General features: G+C 39.4%; 1 protein-coding gene across 1 annotated transcript in view; it reads left to right on the top strand.

Annotated features, from left to right (window-relative positions):
• pex5lb (peroxisomal biogenesis factor 5-like b) overlaps positions 1-15172 on the top strand; it is an 86674-nt gene that overhangs the window by 52912 nt on the left and 18590 nt on the right. The window contains exon 7 of the mRNA XM_023976791.2: positions 6183-6299. Coding sequence (XP_023832559.1) covers positions 6183-6299 — 117 coding nt within the window. The remainder of the gene's footprint in view (positions 1-6182; positions 6300-15172) is intronic.

Here is a 15172-nt window from a genome sequence, read left to right as displayed (position 1 = left end):
AGTGGGAACGACACATGCGAAGGTCAACCGTTCACCTACTCTGTGTCTCACAAAGACACGGCTTTTGGAACAAAAATTCTCAAATTTGGACTCGTCAGACCAAAGAACAGATTTCCACCAGTCTAATGTCTATTGCTCGTGTTTCTTGGCCCAAGCAAGTCTCTTCTTCTTATTGGTGTTCTTTAGTAGTGGTTTCTTTGCAGCAATTCGACCATGAAGGCCTTATTCACTCAGTCTCCTCTGAACAGTTGATGTTGAGATGTGTCTGTTACTTGAACTGTGAATCATTTATTTGGGCTGCAATCTGAGGTGCAGTTAACTCCAATGAACGTATTCTCTGCAGCAGAGGTAACTCTGGGTCTTCCTTTCCTGTGGCGGTCCTCATGAGAGCCAGTTTCATCATAGCGCTTGATGGTTTTCTTAAAGTAATGATGGACTGTCGTTTCTCTTTGCTTATTTGAGAATTTCTTGCCATAATATGGACTTGGTCTTTTACCAAATAGGGCTATCTTCTGTATACCACCCCTACCTTCTCACAACACAACGGATTGGCTCAAACGCATTAAGAAGGCAAAAATTCCACAAATGAACTTTTAACAAGTAATTGATATGCATTCCAGGTGACTACGTTATGAAGCTGGTTGAGAGAATACCAAGAGTGTGCAAAGCTGTCATCAAGGGAAAGGGTGGCTACTTTGAAGAATGTCAAATATAACAACACTTTTTTGGTTACCACATGATTCCATATGTGTTATTCATAGTTTTGATTTCCACTATTATTCTACAATGTAGAAAATAGTAAAAATAAAGAAAAACCCCTGAATGAGTAGGTGTGTCCAAACTTTTGACTGGTACTGTATGTGAAATAATCTCTTGTGGCATCATGTTCTCTAAATATCACTATCACTATTTTTTTTTTAAACTTTTGGTTATAGGTTTTGCCATAAGCCAAAATACGCATTTATCTGTTTCATTGATTTACTCTTTAGCTGATTGCCAGCTTTTCAGGCAATTGAGAAATACTGTAGATACAACTCCTCAATCAAGAAAGCTAAATCATGCTACTTTCTATCTCATATTCTGATGGTGTCCCGTCTAAATTTTGGAAAACAGTTAATGCACTAAAGCGCGGAAATMAATCTCCCTCCSTGCCTAAGCAAGCTGTCAGGATCTAACATATTTACTGAGAAACATTTGATAAGTGATTATTTTAGTCAATGTGTTATCTCCGCAGGACWTTTATTTGAAAGAAATGGTGGTTTAATTTACCCTGATCAGATCGACTGCTTTTCCCTCTCCTAGCCTCTAGTTGGCATGATGGAAGATCCATCAACTTCTGGGGCTAATTTGCTTGATCCTTTCTTGCTGCACCATTCTGCTCCTCTAATTGTAGAATTATTGACACATTTTTAACCTGACGATTATCTTGGGTGCTATCCCTAGGGTCTGGAAGGCTGCCCATGTGCTTCCTCTCCATAAAGGTGGTGACCGCTCTGACTATTGAAAAATGTTCAATCTTTAATCAACACAGCTTAGATATTTTCCAGTGTCCATCAGTCTGGTTTCAGGCCAGCACCYTATCTGCTTCTTCTTTGGTGATAAATGACATTGTAAATTGCTTGGACAAAAGGCYGCATTGTGCTGCCCTTCTTATAGGCCTGTGAAAGGCTTTTGACACTTGACCTGTCACCATTATTAATTTGTAGACCGTCTGAAATTGGRCTGGGTTAGGCAGCCTGCATTTGGTTTGAAAACTACCTGACAGACAGGACACAATGTTTTTCTTCTYATGGTGTTAAGTCAGGGTTCCTTGAGAGGAATAGGATGCCTTTCATTAAATAGCAGAAAACAAATAATTCAGTCAACATTCATACCGGTTATGGTGATATCGCTTATATGAATGCAGCTGCCACTGTGCTGAAGCCATTGGACAAAGTTTATCGTAACGCACTACACTTTATTACGGGTGACAGGTTCAGTGCACATCATTGCTTTCTGTATCAGAAAGTAGACTGGCTCTCTTTGAAGTCTTGTCGATTGACGCATTSCACTCTTTTTGTTTATAAAGCCCTCTTGCATAGACTTCCGTCGTACTTCGTTGGGAACCGACAGACATACGAGCTACCAGACTCGACCTCGGGGATGGTTTACTCTGGAGATCCCTTCGATCTCCACTGAGTTAGGTACATCTGCTTTTAGTTTMTTTTTACACCTTACTTGTGGAATAATCTCAAACTCTCTAAAATTGGAATAATTGGTGACTAGGGCAATTCAGATGGCTGATTGAGGATATTTTTACTGAAGAAAGCATTTGTTTTATATGATTGTGTTTTGCTTTTCGTATATTGATGTGTATGTGTGATACAGGGCTCATCTGTAAAATAGACCTTGGTCTCAGCAGACTCTCTGTCCAAAAAAAGGTTACTTAAAAAAAATTATTCAGAATATTTGGCAATGTATTTGTTTCTTCTGTTCCCCATTGAAGATGGCATCTTTCCAAATATAGCGTATCTATCTATTGAGGTTAATTTGAACTGACAAGACCCACATTTAGCAGCGGGAGAAATATGCTTCAGTAAATGGGTGAAGTTATGGATTTTTGTTCAAATCGCAGTGCGTTGTCTTGGACAGAGACCAGTGGGAGCATGCAAATTGAGTATGCAAACACAAGCAACAAAACACGCAATTGGATTCGATTTTTTTTGAAGGTCTGAAAACTTTTATTTTTAATAAATATGCAAACATTTCTAAGTACCTGTTTTCGCTTTGTCATTCTGGGGTATTGTGTGTAGATTGATTTAAGAAACAAATATGTTTAATCCATTTTAGAATAAGGCTGTAACGTATCAAAATGTGGAAAAAGTGAAGGGGCCTGAATACTTTCCGAATGCACCAGCTTGGTCCTTGCAAGTTTGTGGATATTAGGGCTGACCCCATTTAGACAACTGGTCAATTGTTTGTCATAAAGGCTTTTGGTTGACAGATTCTTTTTGTTGAGCGGCCCATGAGACACCTGTCTGATTCGTGCCTATCTCAGRGGATTAATCCATTGCGAAGGCCGCGGGAATGCCACAGTCCTTCACTCTAAGACAGGCATCTGCAACATAAGGCACACGCGAGGGTATTTGCCTTGGCACGCCAAGCATTCGTTTCAAAATTGCATTGGTTTTTCCATAAATAGCTTCTGCTTTGGACATGACACCATTTGTTAASTATTCCTTAGGCCTACAGTATGTGTGAAGATAATGTGTCTTGGGTATCATTTTAAATTTGACTGTACGCTTGTTTATTCCATGTGTAACTCTGTGTTGTTGTTTGTGTCGCACTGCTTTGCTTTATCTTGGCCAGGTCGCAGTTGTAAATGAGAACTTGTTCTCAACTAGCTTACCTGGTTAAATAAAGGTGAAATAAAAAAATGTAAATGTTGAGTCAAGAAGAAGGTGAATGTGGCTAAGATGCACAAGGCACGTCTCTCTCCAGAATGCGATCTGTCCTGCCAATTTGTGCACGTTCATTGTTTCATACCTTAATTGTGTGAATGGTTTTCCCTTTGATTGTTAGTGTCTATCAATTCCCCATTACGTACACTATATATACAAAAGTATGTGGACACCCCTTCAAATGAATGGATTCGGGCTATTTCAGACACACTTGTTGCTGACAGGTGTATAAAATCGAGCACGCAGCCATGCAATCTCCATAGTTTGTTAAGTGGAATGTCTAGGCGCAACAACGGCTCAGCCGCGAAGTGGTAGGCCACACAAGCTCACAGAACTGGACAGTCAAGTGCTGAAGCTTGGTAGTGAGTGTTGCGACCGAGGACAGACGATTTGTCTGTCCTCGGTCGCAACACTCACTACCAAGTTCTAAACTGCCTCTGGAGGCAAAGTCAGCACAATAACTGTTCGTTGGGGGCTTCATGAAATGGATTTCCATGGCCGAGCATCCGCACACAAGCCCAACATCATCATGCGCAATGCCAAGCGTCGGCTGAAGTGGTGTAAAGCTCGCCGCCATTGGACTCTGGAGCTGTGGAAAGATGTTTTCCGGAGGGATGAATCACACTTCACCATCTGGAAGTCTGACGGACGAGTCCCTGCAGCAATGTTCCAACATCTAGTGGAAAGCCTTCCGAAAAGAGTGGAGGCTGTTATAGCAGGAAAGGGGGGACCATCTCCATTTTAATGGCCATGATTTTGGAATGAGATGTTCGACGACCAGGTGTCCACATACTTTTGGTCATGTAGTGTATATCACCAATAGTACATTTACCACAAATCCCCATAATTTCTTATCTACAATGTTTCTTTGGTTTTGGTAATTTCTGTTAATACATTCAATAGGCTATATTATTTCTACAGTCGTTTACTGTTCTCATTATCGGAGTGGACATGTTGTTTGCAGAGCTCACAACCTATGCTACACTTGTAAGACACGTTTTGGTTTATTTCATTTACTAGTTTTGTCAATTTATTKATTGTCTTTTGTTTGGAGCGCTCCTGTCAATGTTGAGTAAGGACGCACACCTGATTGTGCATAGAGGTAGGCATAGGCTACCTAGCCTGCGCGTAAATGTATAAATGTGCCCATTTGGGGATGTCAGATAGTATTTCTGATTGTCTTAACTCACCACCACTAATGAACTGTGGGGCTTCTCAAAGGAATTGTGTCTTCACCTTAAACAGCAAGTAAAGTCTGTTTTTACATCTATTGAGAATGACAAAAGTTCGTCAATGTATTKGAAAATCTTTCCAGCTCTCTCCCTTTCGATAACCACCGAGCCTCTGGGTGAAAGGGAAAAATGTCATGCCCTTATCCAGTGGGCCGGACCCAGTTGATAGTTGATACAATATTTCAAGTTCGTTGTAGACAGYCGGTGTAGAGAGATGAATGCGATTCGAAGAACATGAACAAACTGCCATGCGTAGCCAATGTGATTTATAGGACATTTATTTTTATTAGGGTATTTTCTACCTAAAATGTTTTTATTTGTAGGTTTTCTTTTACGTAGTTGGCAATACAAGTTACTTGCATTGTTATATAGGCCTCTCTCTGTGTTCTGCACTAAGTTATTTATCTGCTAATGGCTCACGGTTTAGGCTATCATACAATGTGTTCATTTGGCAGAGGCAGGTGCTCTTGCATTAGATTGATTTGTATAATTTTCATTTAGATATAATTTAGATTAACTACATGACAACGATTTTGAGATACTAAGATGTTATAAAAAATTTAATGAAACTGCTCCATGAAAATGCTTTTGAAAATCATAACTTGCATGCAGATCGGTAGAAATGGTAAGATAAATTGTAAATTGGCATTCCACATGAAAAATTTTGCCGACCCCTAATATAGCTTATTACTGGCAACTTCAGGAGTTTAACGGCAGAATCTGCGAAGGCTAGTAGCAGCAGGAATAGGAGAGTTGGGAGAAGAAAAAAAAATCTTCAAATTCTTTTTATTTTTATCTTGATCTCTGGCTCTCTCTTGAGTCATTTGTGTGTCTTAATTATTTCATCAAACAGTGGGCTTAAACATCAGACAAGCTCAGTGCATATAGTTGATTTTATTAAAACGTTTATAAATGACAAAATACATGTTTTAACATGTCTACCAATTGACTGGTCGAAAGAACAGACGACCCTCTGTCAACCAAGATATTCTTTTGGGTCGGGGACAGCCAATAACGGTTAGAATGGAAATAGCTCATTGAAGATTTGGAAGAGAATGGTGCATAAAGCCAATGACCCAATCCTAAACTATTCCATTGCTTTTACKTCTCTAGACCCTTTAATTATTGACCCTCCTTATTAGCTCTAACTAGCATTGTATTTATACTTTATTTGTATTGTCACAAACACCGAAGGCTATGTGGAGTTTATACCATATTGCTTACACTAGAGGTGTKTTCAATATGAACGAAACGGAAGAAAACAGACAAATAATGAGTAAAACGGGGATATCCTATCTGAACAATGTGAAACGCTCATTTTCTGTTGAGAAACAGTTTGCTACAGTGTGCTCTAATGAACATGACCCTGTAGTATCTAGCTCCCATTAGATCCCATAAGGGTGTCACCAAGGGKCATGGGAATGGGATATGTCCAGTGGATGATTATGGAATTGGGCCATTATGAAGCAGAAATCAATTCCAACACRTCTTTCTCTTCTGTTCTCATCAGTCGGACACAGAGTTCTGGGATAAGATGCAGGCAGAATGGGAGGAACTGGCTCGCAGGAATTGGCTCGAGGAAGAAAATGAAGGCCTGATACCACCCAGCATCTCTCCAATTGAGAAGGTAAACTCACCCAACACTTACTTCTTTCCTCAACACTATTACTAATCTGGAAAAATCTCCCASGAGAGTTTCCAATATCATTTACCTAAACTTTCCCACCAATCCCAGAATTTATTCACAAAATGTCTATCCATTCAAAGAGATGCAATTARTTACCATAATCCCTGATACTAATCCCTGATATTACGCCCAAAAATAACCTTTTAAAACCACAAGCGAGGGTACAAAACACCATCCCTCCTCAAAGCTATCTAATCCAAGATTTAACATGGAGAAAAACAGTCATCTCGATGTAATCACCAAACCTTTGAATTCATCTTCAACCTATCACTAACCTAGGAATCTCACAACTGCACTCATTTGGGATAGGTAGRGTAGAGCTAACATGAGAGAGTGATGTGTTGCTTCAAATGACAGACGGTGGTTGGTTGATACTTAATCTAGAATTCTCTCAACTCCCTCTATCGTCTCAATTGGAACGGATTGTTGCTCAAATGTTGAGAGATCACAATAACGAYGGAGAAAAAAAGGAGAGGGAGGAAGAGAAGACAGAGAGAGGGGAGATGGAAAGGGGCAGTAGTGGACTAGTAAACAACTATCCCCCATTGGTTTAACAGTCTTATTAATAACACATCAAAATAATGCTGCAGTTGTCACTCCAGTTGATATGTAATAATAACTACCTACCATAACACATAATGCCCCGACCATATTCTGCTAGAAAATATTGCAAAAATGTATATGGCAATAAACATACCCGTATGTTAAATCAACATTCGTTCCCAAAAATTAAGAAAATCTGTCATATTTATATTGCTATTACGTTATGTTATTACTTGCATCATAATTTAAAAAAATTGTTATAGGTTATTCACCCTCCATGGTAAAGACCTCCATATATCGGAGGGTTGCCTTTGTTCTTGAATTCTTATCTAAACAAATGGCTGCTGTCAACAGCATCGAACAAGGCTCTAATTGTTTATAAATACATTTCAAATACCCCTAGGACCAAACAGACCTGGGTTTAAATACATAGTATTTTCAAATACAAATATTTAAATACTTTATTTTCTGTGTTTTTMAGGTTTTTAAAATGCATGTCAATACTTTACTACTTGTATTTTCAAAGGAACTTTGTCTAAATACTTACTTAAAATAATTGAAATACAATTTATAGTATTTCAACCCAGGTCTGGTAAATACTKATTTGTTTGTATAATGGGTAACGACTTACTTTGACTACATATCCATAACACCTGCATTACACATCTATAAGCATTTCATGAACGTGTGATAACAGGTCCAAACCACATAGTTAAAGGTTAATTAAATATATCCACAGGATATCTATACCACATTCATGTCATGGTATGCAAGAGCTCATATTTATGTATCTTAATAGATGCATCATTACAATGACAGCATAGTGTCATCATTATGGCTGTTCTCACAAGTGTGTTTCTGACGTTTCCCCCCAACGGACTTACCTTACCTTCTTCTTCTCACTGAGGCCAATGGTGCATAAAGATCCCCACAGGGTTGAATCCTCAGGGTACATTTTACGGTTCAAACTGTGTAGTTCTCATTCGTAACTCATTAATAACAGCCCTCTACATCACAATTAAGTTGGTCATACTGGTCTTTAACGCACACATGAAGGGTCTATTTATGAATTCTATGCAGTCAAAGTAGTCATCAATTTTCCCATTCATAGCTAAGCARTTCATGGTAATTAACTGAGCAGTTTGCCACTCTGATCTATAAAACCAACATTGAAGGTCTATGTATGGGTTRTATGCAGTCAATAGACTGTCATTTCTGTTTTCCCGTTTATAAACATGCCTCACTTATCAAAAAGAATACGGACACAACACAAAATGTTAAAGGGATACTTCAGGATTTTGGCAATTAAGCCCTTATCTACTTCCCCAGAGTCAGGTGAACTCATGGATACCATGCATCCAGTATGAAGGAAGTTAGAGTTTTTCTASTCAATGCTAACTAGTGATAGCGCAATGACTGAAAGTCTATGCTATCTACCAGCACACTAACGCTAGTTAGTAACTTCCTTCAAACTGCACACAGAGATAAAAATTGTATCATCTGACTCATTGCCAAAATCCAGAAGTATCCCTTTTGAAGGAAATATGCATATTTTATTTCAATTTTCCAGATGTAACACAGAAAACAATTGCTGAAGAATCCTACTATTGACATTTTTCATTTGGACTTTTCTTGAATAGATTTAACAAAGATGAATATTCAAAGCATTCAAATCAKGTTCCWCATTTCAGYCTCATAGCAATAACTATGAGTAAAACGWACTAACACAGGGTGGTAAAGCTAGCTAGCATTTCCCCCTTAATTAAAGGGTCCACATGGTCAATCCGGCCTCCGCAGAAATCAGAGCATTCATACTTCTTGCACTTTGCGGAGCAGAACAGAGCTGCTGTGAAGGAAGTTGTCGTCAAGGAAGTGGGMAGCTGCAGCCCAATATGGMGACTGGAGTATGGGRGCGTTTATTAGGAGCAGCTACTCTTCCTGGAGTCCACATAAAATACAGTAATGGACAAGAACAAAATAAGATATTTAATTAAAATAAGAGTTATATATAGGAAAGTCACCAAGAGACAACAAAAATACTATTTACACACTATTCATACATACATATTCATATTCTTATGTACAGTACAGTTAAATTAGATCTTTAGAAAGAGTGGTGATACGAGATGTTTTTTTCAGTTTAAAGCTAACCTTGCTTTTTTGCCTGAGTAACCTCTGGRGGCAGAGCATTCCACGATGACATGGCTCTATACATAACTGAGCAATGCATTAAATCTGTTTATGATTTGGGTGCCMTGAAGAAACCCAGCGAGTGTGTGTGTCAAAKGGAGTGGGTGTATGAAAAGCGAATCGGGCTAATTGGGCAGATTTTTTTTTGCCACTCGAGACAGTTTTGCGTGGCTGATTGGGCTGCACGGCAAGTCGATAAGCCGGTGCGAATGACAAGTGCACCGGTGTTGTATCGGCGTGCCTGCCGAACTGAGGTGCTTCTCACTGGGCAGCTGTATCACGGCATCGCAACCTACACAAAAAATAGCTAATATTGATAACCATCTAGATGTCACCTTGATACATACATACATACATACATACATACATACATACATACATACATACATACATACAGTCTACTACTCAATTGGGAGGGCATGAATGGCAACAACACCGGGACACAGTGCCCTTCGCTCCCGCTAGCACTACTGACCGGCAATGGCGTGGGAAGTATAGCTACCTAGTAGCCAATATCAGGGGGACAGTCACAGTAAGCATACAAACACATACAAGAAACAGTACACCCATCATCAGWACTTTTAATCAAAAATAAACAATRGTCACTTTTATAACTYAAAATGTATAATTATTTCTGTAACAGTGAAATACGACTCAGACTCATCCTCTGGCTTCAAAGCAAAAGTCCAAACTCTCGCCGTAATGGTAGCTCAACGTATGGTAGTTGCGTGTTAACTTAAAGGAACTGAAGGAAAAAAACTCTATCAAAACCYTCTAACCTATAGATWGTAGAGCGCTTGACACACCRGCTCCTTTCCACACGCCCACTACTTTCCTTTCAACACACCCACTTGCCCATACTCCGGTCACCATATTGGGCTGCAGCTACCCCTTTCTCCTGCCGTGAAGCTAATCAGAGGAGAATGTGAGAGGTCAGTGAAATATCACTTCCTGTTGACCTCTCGCTTTGACAAAAACATTTAGTTAACCTTTTTGTTCACTATTTCATGACTGACATTGTACGTTTGCACATTTAAATTAACAAAAATAGCTAATAAGATCCCTGGGCTGTCAACCAGAAGTGATGTCATACTGACCTTTCACATTCTCTTCTGCAGTCAGAACCGTTATTTTATACCTCAATGGTCAACCAAAATAAAATCAACTGGTTTCTGTCTCTTAATTTGTCCCATTTTAAAAGGTTCATAATGTGCCAAAGTAGAATGYAAATAGTGAAATAAATGTTTAATGAGTATTGTGACTATTAACGTGTTGACATTGTGCCAGGGGCTTAGCTAGCTAGCTACATTAGTGATAGCACTGAAACCCCTAGATGGCGTAGTTCTTCCTGATGTCGTATTACTGCTAGGTGTGGACACAGTCAGCCCAGCCGGTAATACACTTGTGTCCCCCATGGACCGGCTCATACATAAAACATCCTCCATTCAGGCTGCAAAGGCATTGGRTTCCTCCTTAACTCGATTTAAAGTAGCAGATAATGGACCCCGTCATATATTTATGTAGTTGGTGCTGTAGATTAACTAATGAGTTCTAACGGGAAAAATAGGTTCTAACTTCGAAAAGTTTACAACTGTATAATTTCTGCTCCCAGCATATAAAAACCACGAAGACTGATGGAAAGCTCCGAAAGCAAGATGGTAATTTCTATGACTCACACAGTGGAGGAACATATTGCCTGTAGCCTGGTGTGCACCAAGTGGCATGTTTCTACAATATTCATAACATACTGACACAATTACAATCTTTATAGAATAAAAATCTAATTTCATCAATTACATGTGAAAACACATATTTAAGTGAACATTAGCAAGCCAGCAGCAGATGAAACAGAAAGTGAATTCTCTCCTCCTTCTCTCCCAGGTGATATTCTATCACTGGCTAGGTTTAGGATATTTACTAGCTCATACCAGTGACAAACTTAGCTATGTTATCGACATTTGGCAGTATACAAACCAAATCCAGCTCACTTATTTTGCCAGATAGAAAGAAACAGCCACAAATTCATTCAAAAACGGAGGAAGAGAATAGCTAGCTATAGCAAGCTAATGTTAGCTTAGCTGCTGCTTCTTCAACAAGAAGCAACTGTGACAACATTGATTCTAAGAGTAAGATAACATTTTTTTTCAATAAAACTTTCCCATTGAGCAAAATCCACAATCCACCCCTCCAAAGAAAGCCTGGCTCCAGGGCTTCTCAGAAATTCCACCAGATCCGCGGTTGAATCCTTGGCCGAAGCTTTGCATTTCAGTTTAGCCTGCACTCGGCAGGCTGTATAGAAAACTCCCCTGGATCCACAGAACGGCCAAATGATCTGCCATCAGTCCAGTGTAGGGAATATCTTCGAGATGCCCTAGCCCGTAGCTGATTTCTGAATAAAATTCTGCTGGAGGGGTCTCGTCAACCRACSRGYATCCATCTGACAAGCCATCCACACACAGTCCCTCAGTCGCAGCCAAAACTACTCTTTCCCATACGCTTGTACTATCTATAGTATGACAGCACAAGCAGTCAGCTACCAACAACTGGCAGACATGTTTACATTTGGTTAGTTTGTGTTATTTAGATGGAAAACGTGAGCTAAATACGGTAGCTCTAGAGTTACTCTTAGAAAAAAAGATTCCAAAAGGGTTCTTCAGCTGTCCCCATAGGAGAACCCTTTTTGGTTCCAGGTAGAACCCTTTTGTTTCCATGTACATGGAACCAAAAGTGTTCTACCTGCAACCAAAAAGGGTTCTTCATAGGGTTCTCCTATGGGGACAGCCGAAGAACCCTTTAAGGTCCTTGATCTTTAGGTCTTTCCCTTACCCTGTTCAATTCCATGCTCACTGAAGCCCATACAAATGCTTGTTCTCTGCTAATGCTGCTYGCTGTTTGAGATGCTTTAGAATAGGGGTGTGCCGATCTCATTGTATTCGTAATCGTATCCGTTTTATCACACTTTATAGTCGTAATCAGGCAACCCGGAAGTGTGCTGTAAATGCCTATACCACAAGTGCYCATTCACTCGGAGTGCATCTCAGAGTGCATTGTTATGTTCCTTCACTCATTCACYCARATTTTTAAACGACCCCGACAGATGAAAATGRACATGATACTTAGTTCTATTCAATTATTAATGAAATAGGCTAATAAATAGTACTACTACTGCCTGCATTTATTCCAGGCACAGATTTAGATTAATGTAGGCTATATATTGTTGCACTTTTGAGAGGAGCAAAACTTTTCTCTCCRGCAACTTATGCCAACATTATACAATAAAAAAAAAGTATCTACATTTGTCATTTTATTTTCTAATGATCTGTCGCTCGGTAAACATGCCTGGGCGAGAATAAATAATAATAGCAAGCAAGCATGGGCTTGGATCATGACATAATGACAGACGTCGTCAGCAATAGAATAACTATACGGTCAGACAACGTAGGCCTACTAAACAACGCCAAGTAGACAGACAAAAACAATCATATGGCGTCAGCAAAGTCAACAGGAAATAACTCGATTGAACAACAATGACTAGCTACAGATTCTGAWTCATACATGATGTTTGAAGAACGGGAGACGTGTGCACTGAGACGAGTGACTGAGTGAAATGGGGGAACTGAGAGCAGAGGGAGAGTGGCTTGTTCTAATCCAATCGTTGCAGCAGGCTCAACGGATACTCCATCTGATTCTTTACAGACAATATAACTAGCCAATAGTTGTTTAAAGCACACAGCGCTTAACACTGTTTGAGTGAAAGAGAGATGTGTGCTGGCAGCTGCATTTTTTCTTTTTTTTCTTTCACGGATAATTACAAAAAATACTTGTGTCATAATCGGATTCTGAAAATGTTCCATATCTGTTACGATACTCGTTTTGCCCGAGTACCCGGCACCCTACTTTAGAAGTCTCGTTGATGGTAGGGACAGCATCCACTTTGAGAAGAAACTTCTTTCTGAAGCACTCCTTCCATTATTGATATCCTTTGAAAGTTCTCTGGGATGAAATGGGCCCTGCAGATGGACGAGTAGACGCCCAATTTCGACCACCTCATTCTCACAAATGTAGTGAATTAAGATGAATTACGTTTTTTATTTACTGTGTGATGCTGACCCCGGGGCGTTTTGGGATTGTTTCCAAAGTTAGAGCTGATTTTGAGAACCTCAAACTCACCTTTTAAAACAACATTACAATAGTATAACAATTGATTTAAGTTTTGCAATTTGGGAATGTTTTCTTTGTGTTCTCGTAGTAATTATTATATGCATTTCTGGCATTAGGAAATAGGTGCTACACTCCCTTTAAAGGCTCGTTGGTGGGGGAAAAAAACGGGGGAAATATTTGTAGTGTCTTAATAAAACACAATTTTCCACCACCATGCTAGGGTGGCTAATGCTACTTGCTGGTGTTGCGGTCTGCGTTCAACCAGGGGTAAACAGACTCGCCATATGCAACATCTGGAAGTTGTCAGAAAATCTGAAAATGGTGGTGGAAAATTGTATTTTTGTTAAGACGGTAAGCATATTTTTACTGACAAGCCATTAAATCAAGTTAAGGAGGAAACCAACGTCTTTGCAGTTGAATGGAGGATGTTTTATGTACCAGCCGGTCCACGAGGGAAAGCAGTGTATTGCTGGCTGAGTACATTAAAGTCGTACGTAAGATGATAAACGATGTAAAAGGAATAATATTGCCATCTTGTGACCGGTTAGGCTACATTAGTGAATAATGGGKAAATGCTTTGCCTGACGACTCATACGGAATTATTCCACTGCTCTATCGTTCGCTACATACATCAATCTGAGACRGCRATCAATGAAGTTGTTTGTGGTGACGTCAAACTGAGGGGTGTTGTAAAAAACGAATTAATCAAAGACAATGACAAATTTCCTAAACGCCTCATTACTTATGTTTGTTCTTGCCCGACTAGTCAGGCGGTCTGGAAATCATCGGAGAGGTCGTCAGAAGCAGACTCATTGTGAAAAAGAAACTAACATCTGTGGGCATGGCGTAGTGTTTGGCCGGAGCAAGGAGTTTGAGTAGCCAGGCAAGGAAATTCTAGCTAGCTTTACCACCCTGTGTTTATTTGGTTTACTCACTAAAAAAGTTATGGCTATGAGTCTGAAATGGGAATTTGAATCTTTGTTAAATCTATTCAAGAATACTCAATAGTAGTATTCATTTTCTATCAAATGTTCATATTTCCTTTAACATTCTGTGTTGTCTCACTTATCAAAAATAATACGGACACGTGTTTATAAARTATTTATAYATGCTTTATGAATGGGAAAATAAAAATGACAGTACATTGACTGCATAGAAGCACTTCACAACTAAGCACTTCAGACCTTAAATGTTGGTGTTATAGATCAGTGGCAAACTGCACAGTTAATGACCTTGAAGTGCTTCGTTATAAATGCTTCATGGGAATGGGAAAATAGATTTAACTTTACTTTGGACTGCATAGAATTCCTACATAGACCCTTCATGTGTGCGTTATAGACTAGTATGACCAACTTAGGCCTACTTGTGATGTGGAGGGGTGTAAATGAGTTACGAAAGCGTTATGATATGACCCTCAACTACACTATTTGATCCATACAATTTACCCTGAGGATTCAACCTTGTGGGGATCTTCATGCCCCATTGACCTCTGAGAAGAAGTAGATATGGGCCTATACCGGCCTATATATCAGCATAATTTTCTAAATGTGTTTGGGCCTTTTGGCATATTCACTAACACTGGTATGGCAGAAGCACACTTTTGAGAACATCCATAATGATAACACTACATTGTCCTTGTAATATGAGCTCTTGCATGACATGAATGTATTATAGATATGCTATTGATATATTTCACTAACCTTTAAAAATGTTGCTGGGACCTGTTATATCACGTCCATGAAATGCTTATAGATGTGTAATAAATGCGTTATGATATGTAGTCAATGTAAATCTTTACCCTTGTGGTATGGAATAAGAATCATTCATGATCTGCTTTATGGAGACTTAGCGTAAGTGTTGGGCAGTGGTGGGAGTGGAGGGACAGTTAGGGCTGGTGCTGGTGCACACACAATGCCTAA

This window comes from Salvelinus sp. IW2-2015, linkage group LG32, assembly GCF_002910315.2.
Source record: "Salvelinus sp. IW2-2015 linkage group LG32, ASM291031v2, whole genome shotgun sequence".
NCBI classification, from domain to species: domain Eukaryota; kingdom Metazoa; phylum Chordata; class Actinopteri; order Salmoniformes; family Salmonidae; genus Salvelinus; species Salvelinus sp. IW2-2015.
The sequence above is the reverse complement of the archived record's forward strand: the minus strand, read 5'-3'. Positions and strand labels throughout refer to the sequence as shown.